General features: G+C 39.6%; 2 protein-coding genes across 2 annotated transcripts in view; one reads left to right on the plus strand and one right to left on the minus strand.

Moving 5' to 3' along the window:
- susd6 (sushi domain containing 6) overlaps positions 1-17,382 on the minus strand; it is a 32,200-nt gene extending 14,818 nt beyond the window's left edge. Inside the window, exons 1-2 of the mRNA XM_084952227.1 lie at positions 17,120-17,382; positions 10,411-10,596 (exon numbers count right to left, since the gene is read on the minus strand). Coding sequence (XP_084808353.1) covers positions 10,411-10,555 — 145 coding nt within the window. The 5' untranslated portion in view covers positions 10,556-10,596; positions 17,120-17,382. The remainder of the gene's footprint in view (positions 1-10,410; positions 10,597-17,119) is intronic.
- Positions 16,733-17,828, plus strand: part of LOC146371973 (acyl-coenzyme A thioesterase 1-like) — an 8,322-nt gene continuing 7,226 nt past the window's right edge. Inside the window, exon 1 of the mRNA XM_084952226.1 lies at positions 16,733-16,757. The gene's annotated coding sequence lies outside the window, so the exon portion shown is untranslated. The remainder of the gene's footprint in view (positions 16,758-17,828) is intronic.

Here is a 17,828-nt window from a genome sequence, read left to right on the forward strand (position 1 = left end):
TCCTTTCAGTCCTGCGTGAGCTGTTTCATTAACAGGTTCACTGCAAAAGCACAGGACACAAGTTTATTACAGACAACATACTGGCTAGAGCTAGAGATGTCCAACATATGGCCAAAGGGTTCAGTGTATTCCACTGAACAGCTTTGTAATCTGAGACATACTGACAAAACTGCACTTATTTTTATTAAGAGATTTCAGGGTGTTTTGTGAATGAATGGCTCATTAAATCTCAGTGGTTTCACAAGTAACTTATACATCTTTTCAATGAAAGGAAGGGATTTTTTAATGCACTCATTTTACTTGTCTGGCTCCTCTGAGATCAAATTGCACCGTGTTGACCCATGAACTAAAATGAGTTTGACACCTCTGGGCTAGAGGGAAAGCATGAATAAATGGAGTAGTTGTATTGCAGAGCACTGGAAGACTTAGCAAGAACAATAAATGTTTACTTCTGTTATGTCAACATCGGGTAATACAGGATTATGGTATCCTATACCTGTCAAAAAGAGAAAGGCAGGGAAACAATGTTACCCACACTCAGACAATGCAGTCACTGTTGCAGCCTCGCTTTTACCACCAACGTCATGAAGTCCAACTGGACGAAGACAGAGCAACTGCTTGAGCAAGTCACCGAGAGGGTGGACAAATGGCATCAAGCATGAGTGTGTGTCACCTCTTTACACTTGCAGCCTGCTCTGCTGATAGAAGTGGTATGCTGTTTGTTGTCCATGTGTGCCTCACATTTTTTGTAACAGTTGGCCCATATACTTAACATACTTAGCTGACAACACAGTGTTTCATATTTCCTCAGCATAAAACCTTAAACTGTTACCAAACACTCTTAATAACAAGCTAAGAACGTCAAAGGATGCCTGTGGCAAATCTAAGAAGAAACACTGCAAGTCTGTTTACTCTGCTGTAACGATCAGTTAATTTTCCCATAAGGTTTCCCAGGGAACAATCCAGACACTTTCCGATAGACTATTTACTGTAAAGCCTTATCCATTTATACCCTTTGTTTGTTCTGTGTATAGTAGAGGCAACCTTATCTCCTAATCAGAGATACAACTGTTACAAAGAAACAGCAGCCAGCACTTTAAATTCACATATTAGCAAGCAATGAATTGTGTTCAGTATGTCAGAGGCTAAATGTTTCAGAAACTGTATACTCATCAGGGGCAATATAAACTTGATAATGACATCTCCACTTACTGTCAGTCCTACTGAATAGAGTAATAAAGCAAAGATGTTCCTGCCTGTATTCAACACAGACAAAAATGATTCACGACCAAAAAATACCAGGCTCGTATGAAACAGCAATAAATACAAAATGATTCCAGTCTAGTCTTTAGTTTTAAATTGATTTCTTTGGCCAAACATCCCTGATGGAAAACACTGAATATAAAATGATGTATTTCTAAGAATATAGAAACATAATAGCTTGAAAAAATGGTAAAAACAAAACAACAGAGTTTCAAGCAAGAAACACAGGTTTTAATTTATTATTAGTAAGTGGTCCAGAAAGAGAAGGAGAGATAACTATTGTATCATCATGAGGCAATTACAAAGTACAGTTTATACTGCTGGGTAGACCTAAAACATAGCCATTTATGGACATGAATGGCTATGTTATAAAACTCAAAGCCTGAATGGCCCTGCGGCCAGGAGGGCAACTTTACCCACACTACGTTTTAGCTCTGTGAATGAGAGCACAAAGAGGAAGCACAAAACAATGAACAACAAATAAGTCATTTACTTACACAAACAATAGAATAATTGTTCTCATTTAGGAGTTAGCCAAGCCTCCAGTCATTAAGATTGTCACAAGTTTCTAGTTATTTTAAAATGTGCCAAATACATTATCAAAACTAAAGTGTGGGACTCCAGCGCAGCGACATGAACAACTAGTAGTAATAACTTCAGCCTACATATGCAAACCCCAGCTGTTCAATTTAAACATATTTAGCAAATTCATTGCATGAAAACGAGGAGCCAAACAACACATGATTTCTAAATCTAGGTGTGTTGGCTCACACTTTGTCAGACAAAATAAGCAATTTAAAAGACATTTCTTGACTCTGATAGATGGAAGACACCTATACAAATAGATATGCAAATACAAAACTATGATATTCAGGATATACACAAGCCGGCTTCCCGTAAATGCTAACACAATTATCCAAATGGATTCCAGGGTAGCATAAACAAACACTTTCACCATTTGGCTGCTGTTTGTCACAGAGAGCTGTTTACAAATTACGTAATAAGCACAGAGGGCATTAGAGTGGACCTAAGCCAACTGGCCACGAAATATCTCAACACTCCAACTAATGGGCTGTTTAAAGTTTGAGCGATGAGACAAGACAAAAGAAAAGAAAAAAAAACACGAAATAATGAGAAATAGACAGGAAATGCTGATTGGTAATTGGGACATTCTCCTGAGACCACAGCCAAGTTTCATACAATGTATTCACTGCAAAGTCAGTAGCCGTGTCAAGAGGGTGAGACTAAGGGGATGTGCTTTATGTGAGAACCCATTTCAGGCCTGCAAAACGGTAACCACAAATAATACTGAAGCGTTTTCAATACTGAAAGCATGTGCAAAATCAAGCGATGGTATTTCTCTGATTTCTCTGTGCAGGAACATCAGATAAGAGTCTCTTTAACCAACTGCATTTCAGTTGGTTAAAGAGAAACAGCTGTACAGCACCTCCACCCATGACAACAAGCGGCATGCATGCAGCAGGATAGCACATGTACAGCCCAGCCCTTCCCCTTGGCTCAATAACAGCAAATCTGTCAGACGAATTTTATCTTGCTTTCCATTTTTTCTGCATGAGAGTGACTGTGTTTGAGCAGCCAACATGCACTTTGGAGAAGTTATTTAGTTATTAAACCAGTTGATTTTTTAAAATGAAAGCTGGAGATTAAGGAAGAGTTGCAGTAAAGCTGAATTAACAGTTAGGGTTTGTGTGGGAGGCAGTGCATTATTCTCCCATTTTCACTGCCTCGCCACAGCTCCACATGTTGAGGCTTGAACATACACTGCACATATCAACAATGTACTTCACTTTTGCAGTTTTGGCTGAAACATGATAGGCACCATTAAAAGAGCTACTGCTGAGGTAAAAGGACAAAAAACATTTCTGTATAGCCAAGTATCTTTCTATGTTCTGGAGTTGTAGTCGCTGTTCTGCTTCATGGTAAAAGCTTTCAAATGGCGATGCGTTGGAAGGCCTCATTGACACGCAACAACAGGAAGTGCCGCTTTATTTGCCAACAGTCTCAGAGATCAACTGAGCTACAAAGCAAGATAACAATGTTTTTCCAATTATATTATGGGGACTGGTCAAATCAGCAGAAAGCTGATCATTGGCCCCTATCACTAAAACCAAATTCCCGAACTTTTCTCGACGTTAACTCAGTGTCAGATTGTGCACACTGTAAAGTCATTGCATATATTGAAGGCAAGCTAGAGTTTCCGTTCCTCTATTAAGCTAGGATCTTGATGAGATAAAGGTCATTATCAAACATGTAGTGCAAGGCTCCATGCAGATGTGTAAAGACTCCACTTCAGTGTACCGGTTTGTACTGTCTGCTGCTGTCCAAGTCAACAACAGAACAGATAAGTTGTCTTAGTCCAGTGAAAGCTAACCTGGTCAGCTTCGTTCCCTAAACCATGTAGAGTATTTGTAGTAGTGATAACACTTTTGCAGCAATTCTTGATCCTGCCGACATTTTCATGAGATTAAGTGTGAGTTCCATTTTACCCTTCCATACTGCTACACAGAAAACCATTCACGATGCACGGTGCACCCACGTCATGTGCGCTCATGACGATTGCTCACAGTTTGAAACAGCTTGGATGTCTCAACCATTGGCAGATTCAGCATATGTGTGTGGGATGCTCGGAGCCTTATGTGTAAGCTGATGAACTTGTTTGAACAGGATGTTGCTGTTGACTAACGGTGTGATACAAAAAAAAGGAGGAAAAAAACCCCAGCCCACACCATTTCAGTGGGCCTGAAAAACACACATCAAAGTTAAGGCGAGACAGGAGGGAAAAAAGACAAGGCAGAAAAAAAAGGAGACTGAACTTCGATAAAAAAAAAAAAAAAAAGAGTCAACGACAGAAAGAGATTAACATAAAGGTTTGACAGCTTGACAATGCAAAGCCAAAAAAAAAACCCAAACAAACAAAAAAAACATGAAACAGAAAACAGAAATTCACAAAGGTGGGCAAAAACATTGGGAGTTAATGCACGTTAAGAAAAATTGAGTGAATAAATGACAAAAAGAAAAAAGCAGAAGCAAAAGCAACACAAGACAGGAGACTGGGGGATATATTTAGCAGCTCATTAGTCAGAGATGTCCTCTACTCAGCAGGCTGGTCCCTCAGATGAGGCCCTTTGGAAATCATTATGACTGCCTGCTGCTTCAGACAACCACACACATCTCACTGGAAAACAATTTACAAACCGCCTCTCCTCTCCACAGCCTTAATGTTGCTTCAAAATGATTCTCAGTTTTTGAAAAGAGGCCCAAAACCAAAGCTTTAAACAACAAAGCGCCATGTTTTAATCATGATAACTGCATAGATTTTAACACAACACACACTACATCAGCCTGAGGTGTAACCAGTAAGAATGAGGTTACGTTATAAAAGCAGCTTTGTGTACATTTTGTACATTATCATTTTGTACATTACTGGTGGTGCGCTTGTACCACTACTTCCTTGTTTGACATTCATTAACCTTTATGATGAAACATCTGTCAACGGCAAAGGGCTAGTCAAACATCTTAAGGACAGGACAATATACATGTTAACCAAAAACTGCACCAAAATCAGTGGGAAGAAAATTTAAAATACAGATAAACACTAAAGAAAAAAAATGTAAATCACACATTGTGACAAGCTTAGTGGCAAAAAGCTGGGAGGCAGCACTGTGTAGCTAACAATAATCCTGGCCATCTGGGATGTGTACCAGTAATGGAACTGTCTGGTCAACACTTTAAAGTGAATGAGATAGTCTTGCATCGCCTGTCCACACTGCAGCATCTGTTTTCATGAAGTATTTCTTTGTCTGGTGAGGCATTTAAAGTTTCCCCTTAGGGCTTGATTGGTTGGTAGAGCTGTTAAATGACACAAGATGAGAGCAGAGATTGATGGCTCAAGTGATAAACACACAGGTAATGAAAGAGAAAGGCTGCTGCATTCGACCAGACTGCTGCTAATGGGTTCCAGTCTCACCTGGCTAATGGCTGGCTTTACACATAGTGGAAGAGAGAGAAAGAGAGAGAGAGAAGAAGAGAGACATCATATAAAAAAAAGGCTCTAGTGTGTTCAACACACAGTCACATACACACACAGACTTGAGTTAGCAGTCCTAATTGCTGAGTGGTGATCTAGCGGAGGTGCAGCTTGCTGTGATTTGGGCTATAGAGGGCTAAAAGCCTTCTTTGTTCTCACATTTCAGTAAGGACCCAGTAGCCAGTGTGCTGGATTACTCCTGCCTGCCTGCAACCGCCTTGCTAACAGGACTTTAGGGGGCTTTTCTGAAGAGTTAATTGCATAGGAACAATTGTTCCCCCTCCCTTGGGCTGCACTGTTTGTAAACCCAGCCTATCTAGCAAACTTTCTGTGATGGTTGGAACCCAATAGTGTGGAAGGAGACTCACACACTGTGGTCTTTTTGTTACACACACACACACACACACACAACATTTTGTTGCTACATAGAGCAACAAGTTTCAAAGACTTATCCTGTTTGAAGATGCAAGAAGTAGGGCATGGCCCATTCAGATATTTTCCTCTGTGGTCAGAGCAATGACGCTATGTTAGCCACTAGAGTCTACTCCATTATTATAGAGAGAGGAGAGTTGTCAAGTCTTGTTCTTTAAGACTTAAAACTGAGCCTTCAAGAAAAAAAGTTCCTTGGGTTGGACTGATTTATGACATGCCAAGAAAAATGGATTTATGAGCACAATAGCTCTTGATGAGGCAGAGAAAAATGTATTTACTCCACGAATGCACAACAATCGACTGTTAAAAACAAACACAAATTACAAAGGAAATTAGAAATGCAGCCCTCTGGACCCTGTCCTGCTCTCATTCCCTCTTCCCTCCACCACTTTCTTTATCCTATACCTTTTTTTTTCCCAGAGCCCTGGAGAGCCGTTTCCTTTTCTCACACATGAACATACATTAACGTCACCACCACACAGAGCACACAGCGGGCTTGTTTCTGGTCCTTGCTAGTGCTTTCATGTACAGCTTTAACTCAACTTCAGAGGATAATTTTTTAATTTTTTTTTTGGGGGGGGGGCAATATTTATCTATTTAACTGGGAAAGTTATAGACTTTCTGGCTCCTGATACACAACACATTTAGATCAGAAAACATGCAGTATGCAGTTATGTGAATAGACCCTCTGAGCTTCCATCTTTGCTCTTTCACTTCTGACTCACTGTCTGGGCCCACTTCCTCTGAAACAAACCACAAAGGCTTACTGTTAGGAATTGACACCATATTAGGAACTGAGCTCTGTGGAGCTAGCATAGTGGGATGTCAGATAGACTCAGAAAAGACATGAAACAAGCAGCGTTTGCACTGTGCCCTGAAAATCCTCCAGACTGATGCTATTTATCCTTTGCATACACAAAACCCAAGGTGCTGCTTCGTAGCCATGTTTGTTTACTGGCACCCTGCTTCAATGAATAGGATGTTTTGTTTAGTATGTTGCTACTTTGGGAAGAATGTCGAGAATCATAAACGCAAATGTAATCATGTGAAGCAATCACAAACACAAATCCCAGAGAGCCATTTACATTAACCCAGAAGATAACCTCCTGGTAATCTTGTTTACAATGAACAGCTGAACGACAGATATAAAAGACATGACAAAAGACAAGACATAGCCAGTTTTAAAAATACCTAGACTCTGAAGGCTTTGCAACTACTTTCTAACAGGCTGTATTAGCAGTTACAACAAATTGTTCTCCTGACCTTTCCCAGAAAGAACATGAGGCCGAAAATACAGGCGCTTAAAGCTTTTCCCGGACGTGTTAAAGGAACCAAAGACAGGCAAAGCACATTCAAACGGTTAATGTCTATCATTTTCTCTCTCCATCAGCTAAAGGTCAAATTTCCTAAAAGAGTTATATCCACAAAACCTACACAGACTTGAAGTAGAAATCTGATGCTGCTCTCTGCTGTAGTGTAAACTTCTATTTAAATGGACTATAGTATATTTTCTAGTATCCATTTCTATTCATCATCAACACTGCTGTTTGCTGGAGTCTGGAATAGGCCTGTTGGCTGTGATGAAATTTTATATTCATGAAATTTCCACAGCAATCTCCATCCCTGGAACACGTCAAGGGATTACCTGTGTGAATTATGTATGTCGAGCAGGAGAGCGAAAGGAAACGGCCAGTAGCTAATGATGACGTTAACGCTTTAACATGAGTGTTTTGCTTTTATGGTAATTTGTCTAATTATAGATTTAACACCATACTTCTGCTGTAAATGCTGCAACTCGTGTCTTGCTCTAATGGCACTTATGTTTACAGCCAACCCTCCGTATTACCATTATTTCCAATGACTTTTCTTGGCTGAATTCTCTTTCTCTTTTTTTTAATCCTGACATAGTTTACCAGAGTCTCATCAATAAATATCAGGTTCATCTTGCTTTGTGCGATCTGGGCTCAATTAAGAAGAATGAAATGAGCTTCAATTTCTGTTTACTAAGGAGCTAAGCCTCTAAATGTTTCATTGCTCATTACAAGTTCCTTGTGATTGTGATCAAATATTTAAATTTATAATACGGTGCTTGAATTGAAAATATACCCCAGAAACCTCAAAGGAAATCTGAAATATTGTACTGAAACCCCCCCCAAAACTTGTGCATAAGCCAATCTTCATTTGGACTTAATTAATGCCAAAGAGGAAAATATTAAGTGTTATAGGACACTTGAACGTTTGAACTGTGAGTCAGCTTAAACACTGCCTTATGTACTGTGAGGAAGTGGTCAGAAGTAAAAAAAAAAAAAAAAAAAAAAAAACCTCACAGAGCTACAACAGTTAAAAATAACCTTTGGATTTTTATCAGTTAACACGCAGCAGCGTTTGAAATGTTCCATTACATTTCTGAACAGCTAGTTGCAGCATGACAAACAATTTTTTGCATAAAAGTGGAAGTTAAAAAAAAAGAAAGAAAAAAGTATATACAAAATTACTATAAAACTTCAACACTTAGTTTGATTTATACAGATTCCTCCAAGCAACTTGCTAAAAAGACAGCAAGACTAGAATGCTACAGAGCTTAAAAGTGTAGTGCTGAAGCAAGGGTGTGCAACATTTGTTTTCCAGAAGCAAATGAAGGGCCATGGAATGGACAGACGACACACATATTTCAGAATTATGGTAAAACTCCATGAAATGTAGTGCACACAGCAGACTATTTTACAGTAGGCTGTTTGTTGGCCTACAAAAGCATGTCTCTCTTCAAAAAAAAAAAAAAAGCAAGAGCTTTCTCTTTAAAAATGTTGACTGTTTTGTACAATTTACATAATACTACTAGTCCTCTTCATCCCATGTGAGACATACGGGTGCACAATTGATTATATTTATGTTTGAGCTGACTGATATTGTCATGCAAAGATTACTTACATAAAACAATCCTCTGAAATGCTGTATAAACAACTAAATGAGCCTACATCCTTCCAACTGTCTAATATGCATCATTGCAGAGGTCAAACACAGACTCAAATCAGACTGTTTTACACTCATCAAAAAGTAATATTTGTCTCCTAATTCAAACATTTATATGCTTGCAGTAAGAGGATAGAAGACTTAGGTTAATATTTACCATATATTTAAAAAAGGGATTGTTTTGTACACATATACCAATATTGAATCATTTGACATGGCCATGGCAAGCATTAGTGGCACACCCTTTGTTGGAACCAAGTTAAACAGCAGTACAGACTCATTACAGTCATTCACGTTGAGATTCATTAACACAGTGTTGTCTTTTAATTCATTTCTAAGCATTGTTTTCCTTTCTTTCCTGTATGTCGGAGGGATCAAGACACTTCATATTATGCTCAAATATATGTTGGGAGTATAGAGAACTAGCTGTGACTTCCCAGAAGCTGACTGACAGTCTTAAACACGCAACTTCCTTTTTCTGTGTCAAAAAGAATGAAGTGGCTCGAATATCTGTGTTCAGCCCTACAGGAGGCAAAACAGCAAACAGAAATACTTGATTACAGACACACACGCGTGTGCACACACAATCTTCTACAGCACCCTGAGCACGTGGGCTAGGGATTTGAGGACACACTTTTGTTGTTATTGGTAGACAGTCTGTGCGTGCGAGTGTGCTGGACGCAGAACGTGAGCGTGATACCAGCCCCCCTGGGCTCAACATGAGTCATGTGTGTTACATAAGGCATACCGAGAGATAATACAGTTGCCATTAGCAATCCCCTCCTCCCTTGCTCAACGGCACATCTCCCTCGTTTTATACTCCTACTGTTGCTGTTTCTGACTCTCATAAACACACTATTTATTTAAGGAATTAAAGAAGAAAATCAATTAATGCTCATAAACATCTGAGAGCCTTAAACCACTCCTTACACAGACACACACACAGACACACACGCTCGCACAGTATGCTTGCACTCTGTGGCAAGGACATCTGGCACATTTCACAAGCTGGCTATGTGTGGAAAGTGCATGTGAGTGTGGTTGTGTTTTGTGTGTATGTAGGGGGGAGGGGACTGGAAGATTGGAAGAGAAAAGAAAGCTGGCACAAGTGGAGGGGTTCAGCAAGTCCACAGCATCGACATTACACTTCTTTAGAGGAAACAAAGGACATCAGCTTTATAGTTCCTGTATTATGTTACTGTTTACCACGTGCAAGACCAAATTTCCCTCCATTAGACAACAATGAATTCAGTTTTAAAACCTGACACTTCCCAAATAATGTAGGACCTCAGGGTAAAACGCCAAACCTGATCTGAGGGTTGTTGTGGGGCAATAACAAAAGTTGTCTAGCTGTGCCAAAAGCTCTCGGAGGGTTCTAAATGTCATGGTTGATTAAAACCTTATGACAGAAATGTGACCGCATCTCTCTGTTTCACTCGATAGAGGAGGAAAACTGTTGTGACTCATTAGGACAGTGAATGGATTCACAGAGCGTGTGGGACTGAGCTCTTAGCTGCCGCTCTGAACCTGACCAACCCAAGGGTAAAGGAAGACGATTTAATCTAACTGACCTGTGGGAGGAGGGGAAAATAACCTCAATCAATTCACAAGAGACAGGCAAAGATAACAGTTTATTTGATGTGTATCATGTGAGAGAAAAGGCAGAGAATTCAAAAAGCCATGAGCATGTGACTTACCTGATGCGTGACCATGAGGGAGCAGGATGAAGAGGAGGATAAGCACGGAGGCAGCCAGCCTGTGAGCTGGAGAGGAGGAGGAGGTAGAGGATGAAGAAGAGGAGGACAGGGCTCTCGTCTGAAACGCTACCATTCCATCGCACATCTTTTCCTCCGACAACCAGGGAGAGTCCTCTATGGCTTAACCTGTGCAGGCCACACAGACAGGAAGGGACAGAGAGGTATGAGGAGGGGGGAGGAAGAGCGCGGATTACTATCAACATTCAGCGAGGATTACGTAACCACAAGCAACACAGAGAGACAGGAGGGAATTAAGAGATAGCCACAGTGCACAGGCTGGAAGACAGAGTCACAAAGTGAAGCCCTGACCTGCATCTTATTAAACAGCAGCTGAATTCCTAATATTAATAACTGCATGAATGACTCTACGTCCATTTCCTCCTCATTTGTTTGATCTATTATTAGGATCCTCCAGCATTAGCCAGTGTTCCTCTTATCTCCACTCGATCCCTAATCTTGGCTCTGCCACAGCATCTAACCAAATAAACCAGACGTTAAAGTCCGTTGTAGATGATGTAACGAGATCACTGCTCCTGGTGAGTTAGCAACACTGGCGGCTGGGCGGGGTGGAGACAGAGGCTAAAAATGTGTGTGAGCGAGAAAATTTGGGCGTGATTACAACTGCAACTTTTGCAAAGACCCAGATGACTGGAAAAAAGGAGTTTGTCTAAGAAAACCATCATCATGAAAGAAGTTTAATTTCCAGAAGATCGTGAGTCACACTCTACTGTGCTGTTAAAGCAGTCAGCATCAGCAAAAATTCAGACATTTGTAAGGATATTATTTATATTTCATAATATTATTTATACATCTAAATAAACAGTGTTCTTAAAGATTTTTTCATGCTATGTGTGCACCTCAACTGTGATTCTATTCCATACTGTTGGTTGTTTACTACAATGGAGTGTGATGGAAAATGTATGCAAAGATAATGGCAATAGGTGATGCATTCAGAAATGATTCCCATAGTTTGTTTACCATATACTGTAAATTGGCAACGATATCAGTCTGTTCAGATTCCTTTTCCCTATACTACTTGGAGACGGGAAATAATACTTACGGATTATTTTTCTTGTATAAAAAAGTTTAATCAAAATCAGTGCTGTAAATATTTTTTTTTTAAAGGTAAGATGCAAATGCAAAAATCAGACACCTAGTTCTCTGGGCAGACAGCAAACAAAAGCATGAAGGACATCAAGAGTTACTGTGAGACATCTTTAAACAGTAATATGCAAATAGAGAGCAACAACCTCATCCTCTCTCCACCAATATCTCTCCATGATACCAACTTAAATAACTTCCTAAAAGCATTTGTTGGTTGAGGTGATACGATGCGACACACCATTACGTAAATGAGATGCAGGTGCACATAGAGCTGTTTATGTTGCATCAGAGGGATTAGGATGAAGTAGAAGCGGCTCTGTTCTGTGGGAAACTAGATGGCCTGCAGGCAGAATATTCTCAAGAGGAGGCAGAGGCCCATTACATTTCCACAAGGCTGCGAAGCTAATGCCTACAGTAATGGCATGGCTGCACTTAGAGAGCCGCAAATTTAATTGCTGATCTGCTGGATGGCCACTGGCACTGACACAGCAGATGATCTGGACTGTGTAGAGGAAAGTAACTGTAAGCACATATACACTATATACTGGAATCTTATTAAGTTTTTCAGGTACAGGATGCAGATATGACAGTTTAATTAAAATATAGCTGCTTCCTCGTTGCTTCACTAAGAAGTCAATGAGAGTCATGTGTTTTTTAGTGTGCTTTCTGCATCAAGGTGATTAGATAGGTTCTAATTAACTTCAACATTGTATTTCTAATCGCCTGTGTTTTAGCATTTGAGTGCTCTGGACAGGGCTATATTCCAAATTTCCAACACAAACAAGGGAAAGCAGCCCACCCACTGCCTGCCATCTTTCTGATGCCCCTAAGAGTGGGATGAAGAGTCATACCTGACTGTGGCGCAAGCCAGTGGGAAACAGTGACGTAAGTCAATTTTGGCAGGACAGTCTGGGCACTGCATTGAGCCAAAGGGCAGCTAGTCAAAAGCACATGCAATGGATCTGTGCCAGCCATTTGATCCATAGATGCTTTCTCATTTGTCCATGCTGGCTGCTATTGTCGGGTTATATAGAGACCCTTCATTATCTTTTTGACAGATGAATGTTAATTTTAGAAGTATCAAGGACAAACTGCACAAAGGAAAGACAAAAAACTGCAATTGTTGAGGTTTAAATAACTGCTTAGGGCTGCATTTAAAATGCAGGACTGACCTCCTGAAAAAGCTGAGGGCATAGTATTGACCAGCCAGAACGTCTACAAAGTGAAAACTAAAGCAGAATTAGCTTAATTGCTTTCACACAAGAGAGTCTGAAAAAGGAGAAAGTCATTAAGTCTGTTCTAGGGTATCCTAAAAAGCACAGCTTCCAATTAGCTATAACAAGACATTTTCACAACATGAAAGGAATTTTTGCACATCTTCTAATGCACTGACTTTACGTTCACATATTTAATTGATTAATAGCAGAGCAGGCAGGTTGACAGCTAAAAGCACAGGAATACTTTAAGTCTGGATGTCAACCTGCCATGCAAATGTGTGGGTTTCCTGTCAAATGCAGCAAAAGATGTTAAGCTTGAAACATCACATTAAAGAATGTGCTTCTATTTTCAACCTCAAGTTTCCTGAAACACCTTTTTTTTTAATCAACCTGCACACAAAAACACTTCCTGCCAGAAGCTGCACAGTACTAACAAAGCAATTGAGACCGAAACTAAAGTACAGTGTCTTTAAAGATAGCAAATATTAGAAATCAAACCAATATAAATGGTTGACTTCTAAAGGAATTATTAGAGTATAACTACTTTACATTATACTATTATACTAAATATCACTATCAAATTATATATACCAACGAAAAAGGCAAATAAAAGGAAAAAACTGTGTGAGTTTCAGAAAACATACCAACCCCCCATAAAAATGAGATACAGTAAACAATACTGTAACAGCATTCTGAGGCAGGAGGACATGAAGTGGCAAGAACAGCCAACCAACAAAACTGGTACGGGCAGTTCTAGCTTGCCATTAAGTTAATAGACAAGGAAGTCTATTGACCAAAATTTTCAATCTGCACCACAAAGTCTGATTAAGAAGACTAAGGATGCAACGATCCAATATTGTAATCAGATATTGACTATCAGTGACAACTTCCCAGTCTCTGCACCAATCTATTCAAATATTTTAACTGTTGTTCTATGTTTATGTGACAACAGCAGAGCTGAAAAGAGCTAACAGCAAAAGAGCGAGCGATTTGGATGTATTTCATGCCTGCTAAACTGACAGCTTTTCTTTATACGTTTGCAGACGTTTTTCATTACGTGCAAACTGTGGTCAAGTGAAAAGCTCAGACAGTTTTTTGTCTTCTCTCCCTTTTAGTTTTGCTCTCGTTATCTGTGCTGGGAGAGACATTATATAAGGTAGAAACTAGAAGGATGTTGTTTCTGTAAGCTTTTATTACACTTACAGTAACACACTGAACTAGATTAATATTTCACTTCAGCTATCTCTTGTCAGTTCCGCATTGTGTGTGTACAAAGAGGCAAAAAAAAAAAAAGACGGAAAAAAAAACTAAATAAACTAGAAACTACCATGACTTTCTCTTCAATTGAGTGGAAATGAGATGTTGGCAAATAAGATATATAAAATTGTAACTTCAGTTGTGTTTGGTCTGTTCTTTTATGCATTACTTTACTAAAAAAAAAAAAAAAATTAGGTAAGTTTATATTCTTCAACAAATTCATCCATCAAGTTTTATTTTACAACATTAGAAAATAAAATCTTTGTGTAAAGCCCAATAAAAGGATGATTCCCAGTCTCTTTTTCAGTGTGAGGAAAAAAAAGTGTGGTAATTTAACACTGGACCTGGATAAGTACTCTGTCTTAGCAGATACCCAAAACCAAGGAATGGCTATCAAATGGAAAAAACTGGATCATGACATCACTCAAGTTTAAAACTGCACTTCATGAGTCATTTGGACATTTCTTGGTCGTTTATCTCATTCCATGTGTTACATCTGTAGGCCATACTTAGGTCTAGCACATTAAAGAAGTTGAGGTTTTAAAAACATAAACACATTTTCAGAGTGTATAGTCTTGAACTTGGGGGGAAAAACTATGTAACTCTCCACTTGAGACACCAATGAGCCAACCAGGCAGTCAGCAGACTGCTACTGCAGTTTTTCAGCTGCCCGAGGCTCCTGGAATGCAAAGGGAGCCAAGGAGAGAGCAGCAGCACAGGCATGTGTCCGGGAACAGAGAGGACTCAGTGCGCCAAAGAAACAGCCCAGAGGAGATTTCCATCCAATAGCCCTCCGTGCTACTGCTGCTGCTGGTAGAGCCTACGTGGGCCTATGAAGGGAGCCCAGAAACGGGGCTCTGCATGGCAGAAGAGAAAGGACCCTTTGTTATTAAGTACGATAGTGTTAAACCCCACAGTGCCTCAGCATCCCTCTGTACTGCCGCAAGGTAAGAGAGAGAGAGACAGAGATAGATGAAGGAGAGAAAGAAGAAGAAACAAGGGAAAAAAGGGGGAAATATGATAGTGGTGAAAGATGAGGAAAGGATTTAAGGCAAAAGCAGTACTCTCATTTATACTCACAATGTGTTTTCTCTAGGTATGTTGTCAAAACAGAAAACGCCCCCAAACTCAGGGCCCGGAGTTATAAAAATTTCACTGCAGTTACATAATGTCCTTTAAACTAAGAACCATTAAAGCTTCACATTGTATATCCATTATTCTGCGGATGCTAGGGCTTGTACAATGCATGAAAACAAAACTAGTCAGTCTAAACAATGGGGGAAATAAATAAATAAATAAAGAACATGAGTGAGTTCAGCAAAGAAAAACAGCCTTTCATCTCACGCCTTAATTCTGTTGAAAAAACCTATCCAACAAAAATAAGCTCTAGGAATTAGACGCAAACATTTGGGTATCGCTGAACAACAACTAGCAGGTGTGACAGCATTATGAAATATTGGGAAATTTTGGGGCAATAAGCCCATCATATTAGTTAATGTACTGAAGTCTTTTCACATAAAACATGAGCTGACAGCAGATGGAAGCTGTAAGCTGGATTTCTAAAGAGCAAACCGAGCGAGGGATGGGCACAAACAACTTACTGTTGAACCTTGACCTGCTCAATAAAGTAGCTAGTAGGCAGGAAAGTGCTATTCACAGCATGTTGTACACATGTTAGAGTAAATCATTTAACTAGCGTGATAAAAATGTTTTGCACATAACTGAAACATATTAATAAAAAACAAAAACTTTTGAAAAAGACAAAAACTTTGGTGCATGTTTAAAAAGTCTGGGATGTCTACATGATATGAAATGCTGTATTTATATTAAAACAAAAATAGAAAGGTAAAAATTATTAAAATGATCTACAAAATATAATAACTGGACTGAAAATCTGAGCTTAAATAAAGGCCTACTGTATACGGTGTATGTTATGAAACGACCAAAACAATAAGAAGGTGGCGCACAGAGATCGGATCAAAACATTTCTCAGCCTTGTATTATCAAGAGACCACAATAGGAAATTGAACCTGAATACTTCCCAGACTCTGATCTTCGGTATAAACACAACAGTTCACATCTGAACTTCCCTGCTCTCCGCTTTGGGTCAAGTGTCACATCTTACCCTTTCCCTAGTAACAGGAAACGACAAAAAAAAAAAAAAGTTTTACTGGAACAAAAGCGTGGGGTGGGAAACTGCACTGCTGGGAACGAGAGACCCCCCCCCAGCGCAAACACACACACACACACACACACACACACACACACACACACACACACACACACACAGAGAGAGACAAATAATAGCTCAAAGATGCATCTCTGCAACTGTATCAAATGTGGTCAGCTGGCTCTTTTTAGCAGTCCTACGGCAGTCACACGCTTCAACACGTGCAACTGTACAGTGAGGTATTTAAACAAAGAGTGTGGTGGGCTGCCAATGCCACGGGAACAAAAAAAAGCTGAATAAAAAGAGAAAACAACACGATTCAAACAAGCAATACACCTGGATGTACCCGGTTCTTCACCGACTCAGCCTCTTATGTATGCACCATAAACAACACAATACAAGCAGACTTCTTGCTTCCTCGTTCCTTTTTTTGTTCACATGACCAGCTGTAACGTTGTTACAGTGGGTAACTGTTAGACGGGACTCACCAGCTACCACAGACAATTTGCTCTTTGTTTCACTGTATCTGACAAGTCAAGGTGAGATATTTCCACAGTTTCAAACTTATATCCAAGAGACCGTCAGAGAAAAAAAAAATGACATTTAGCCAAACAGTAACTACGTTTATCATACGCTAGCTTAGTTTAATAATCGACCTCGTTTGTTAAACAAAAAATAAAAGGAAAAAAATCTAACTAATTACTTACACTAACGAGTTAGTAAGCGTGACCCTAAGACTGGTTACGCTTTTTCCTGGTTATTATTATAATTATTATGTAATGACCAAATACCGACGGGCAGAGAGAGACAGAAAGAAAGACAGAGACAGAAGAGAGAGAAGAGCAAGAGCTCTCGTGTGGCCTGTGTGTGCTTAGCTGGCGAAAATACGTTCAAGACTCACCAACGTAAAGGTTACCAGCGGCGGCGAGCCCTCCTCTCTTATATTCACATTCGAGGCATTAAGGACTGTATAAATGGAGACGCTCGGACCTGAGTATAGATATATAAAAATACGACGTCCTCGGCGTCAAGTTCCGTCAGTGCCGCTCCGCTCGTCCCCTGTCCTCGACTCAGCCAGCTCTTTATTTTAGGTGAGCGGAAACACTCGCTGTGAGAACTCTACGGGGCTGACTCGCTCTCGCGCGGTGTCCATGGCTACCTCTGTAAAAAAGGGCGGATCCATGGGTTGTCAAGTCACTGGGTTGGATTTCAAAATAAAAGCGCAGAGTTTTGGTGAGGGGAAACAAAAGAATCATTAAAAAAAAGAATCAAACAAAAGGACAATAAAAATGCAAATGCTTAACTGTATGCTACAGTTGCATGTAGTTTTTATAAAGTCGTATGAGTCGTATGATCGATATAGTATGCTCGCCAACAGATTTGGGTTAATAAATATCTGATATCCCGAGATATCAGCTTCAAGAGATAAAAAGCCAAATATTATCAGAAAATTAGTAATAATCGAAAATAATATTCACCTGTTTATCAGTTATGCTTTATGAGATGACAGTAAAATACTGTAAAAATGACTGTAAAGATTTTTCATTTTGTTAACATTCTACAATATATATAGTATATAATATCTAATTTTATAACATACTATTTGTCAA

The sequence above is a fragment of the Perissodus microlepis genome, chromosome 15 (assembly GCF_051167445.1).
Source record: "Perissodus microlepis isolate ML-2025 ecotype Zambia chromosome 15, ASM5116744v1, whole genome shotgun sequence".
Lineage (NCBI taxonomy): Eukaryota > Metazoa > Chordata > Actinopteri > Cichliformes > Cichlidae > Perissodus > Perissodus microlepis.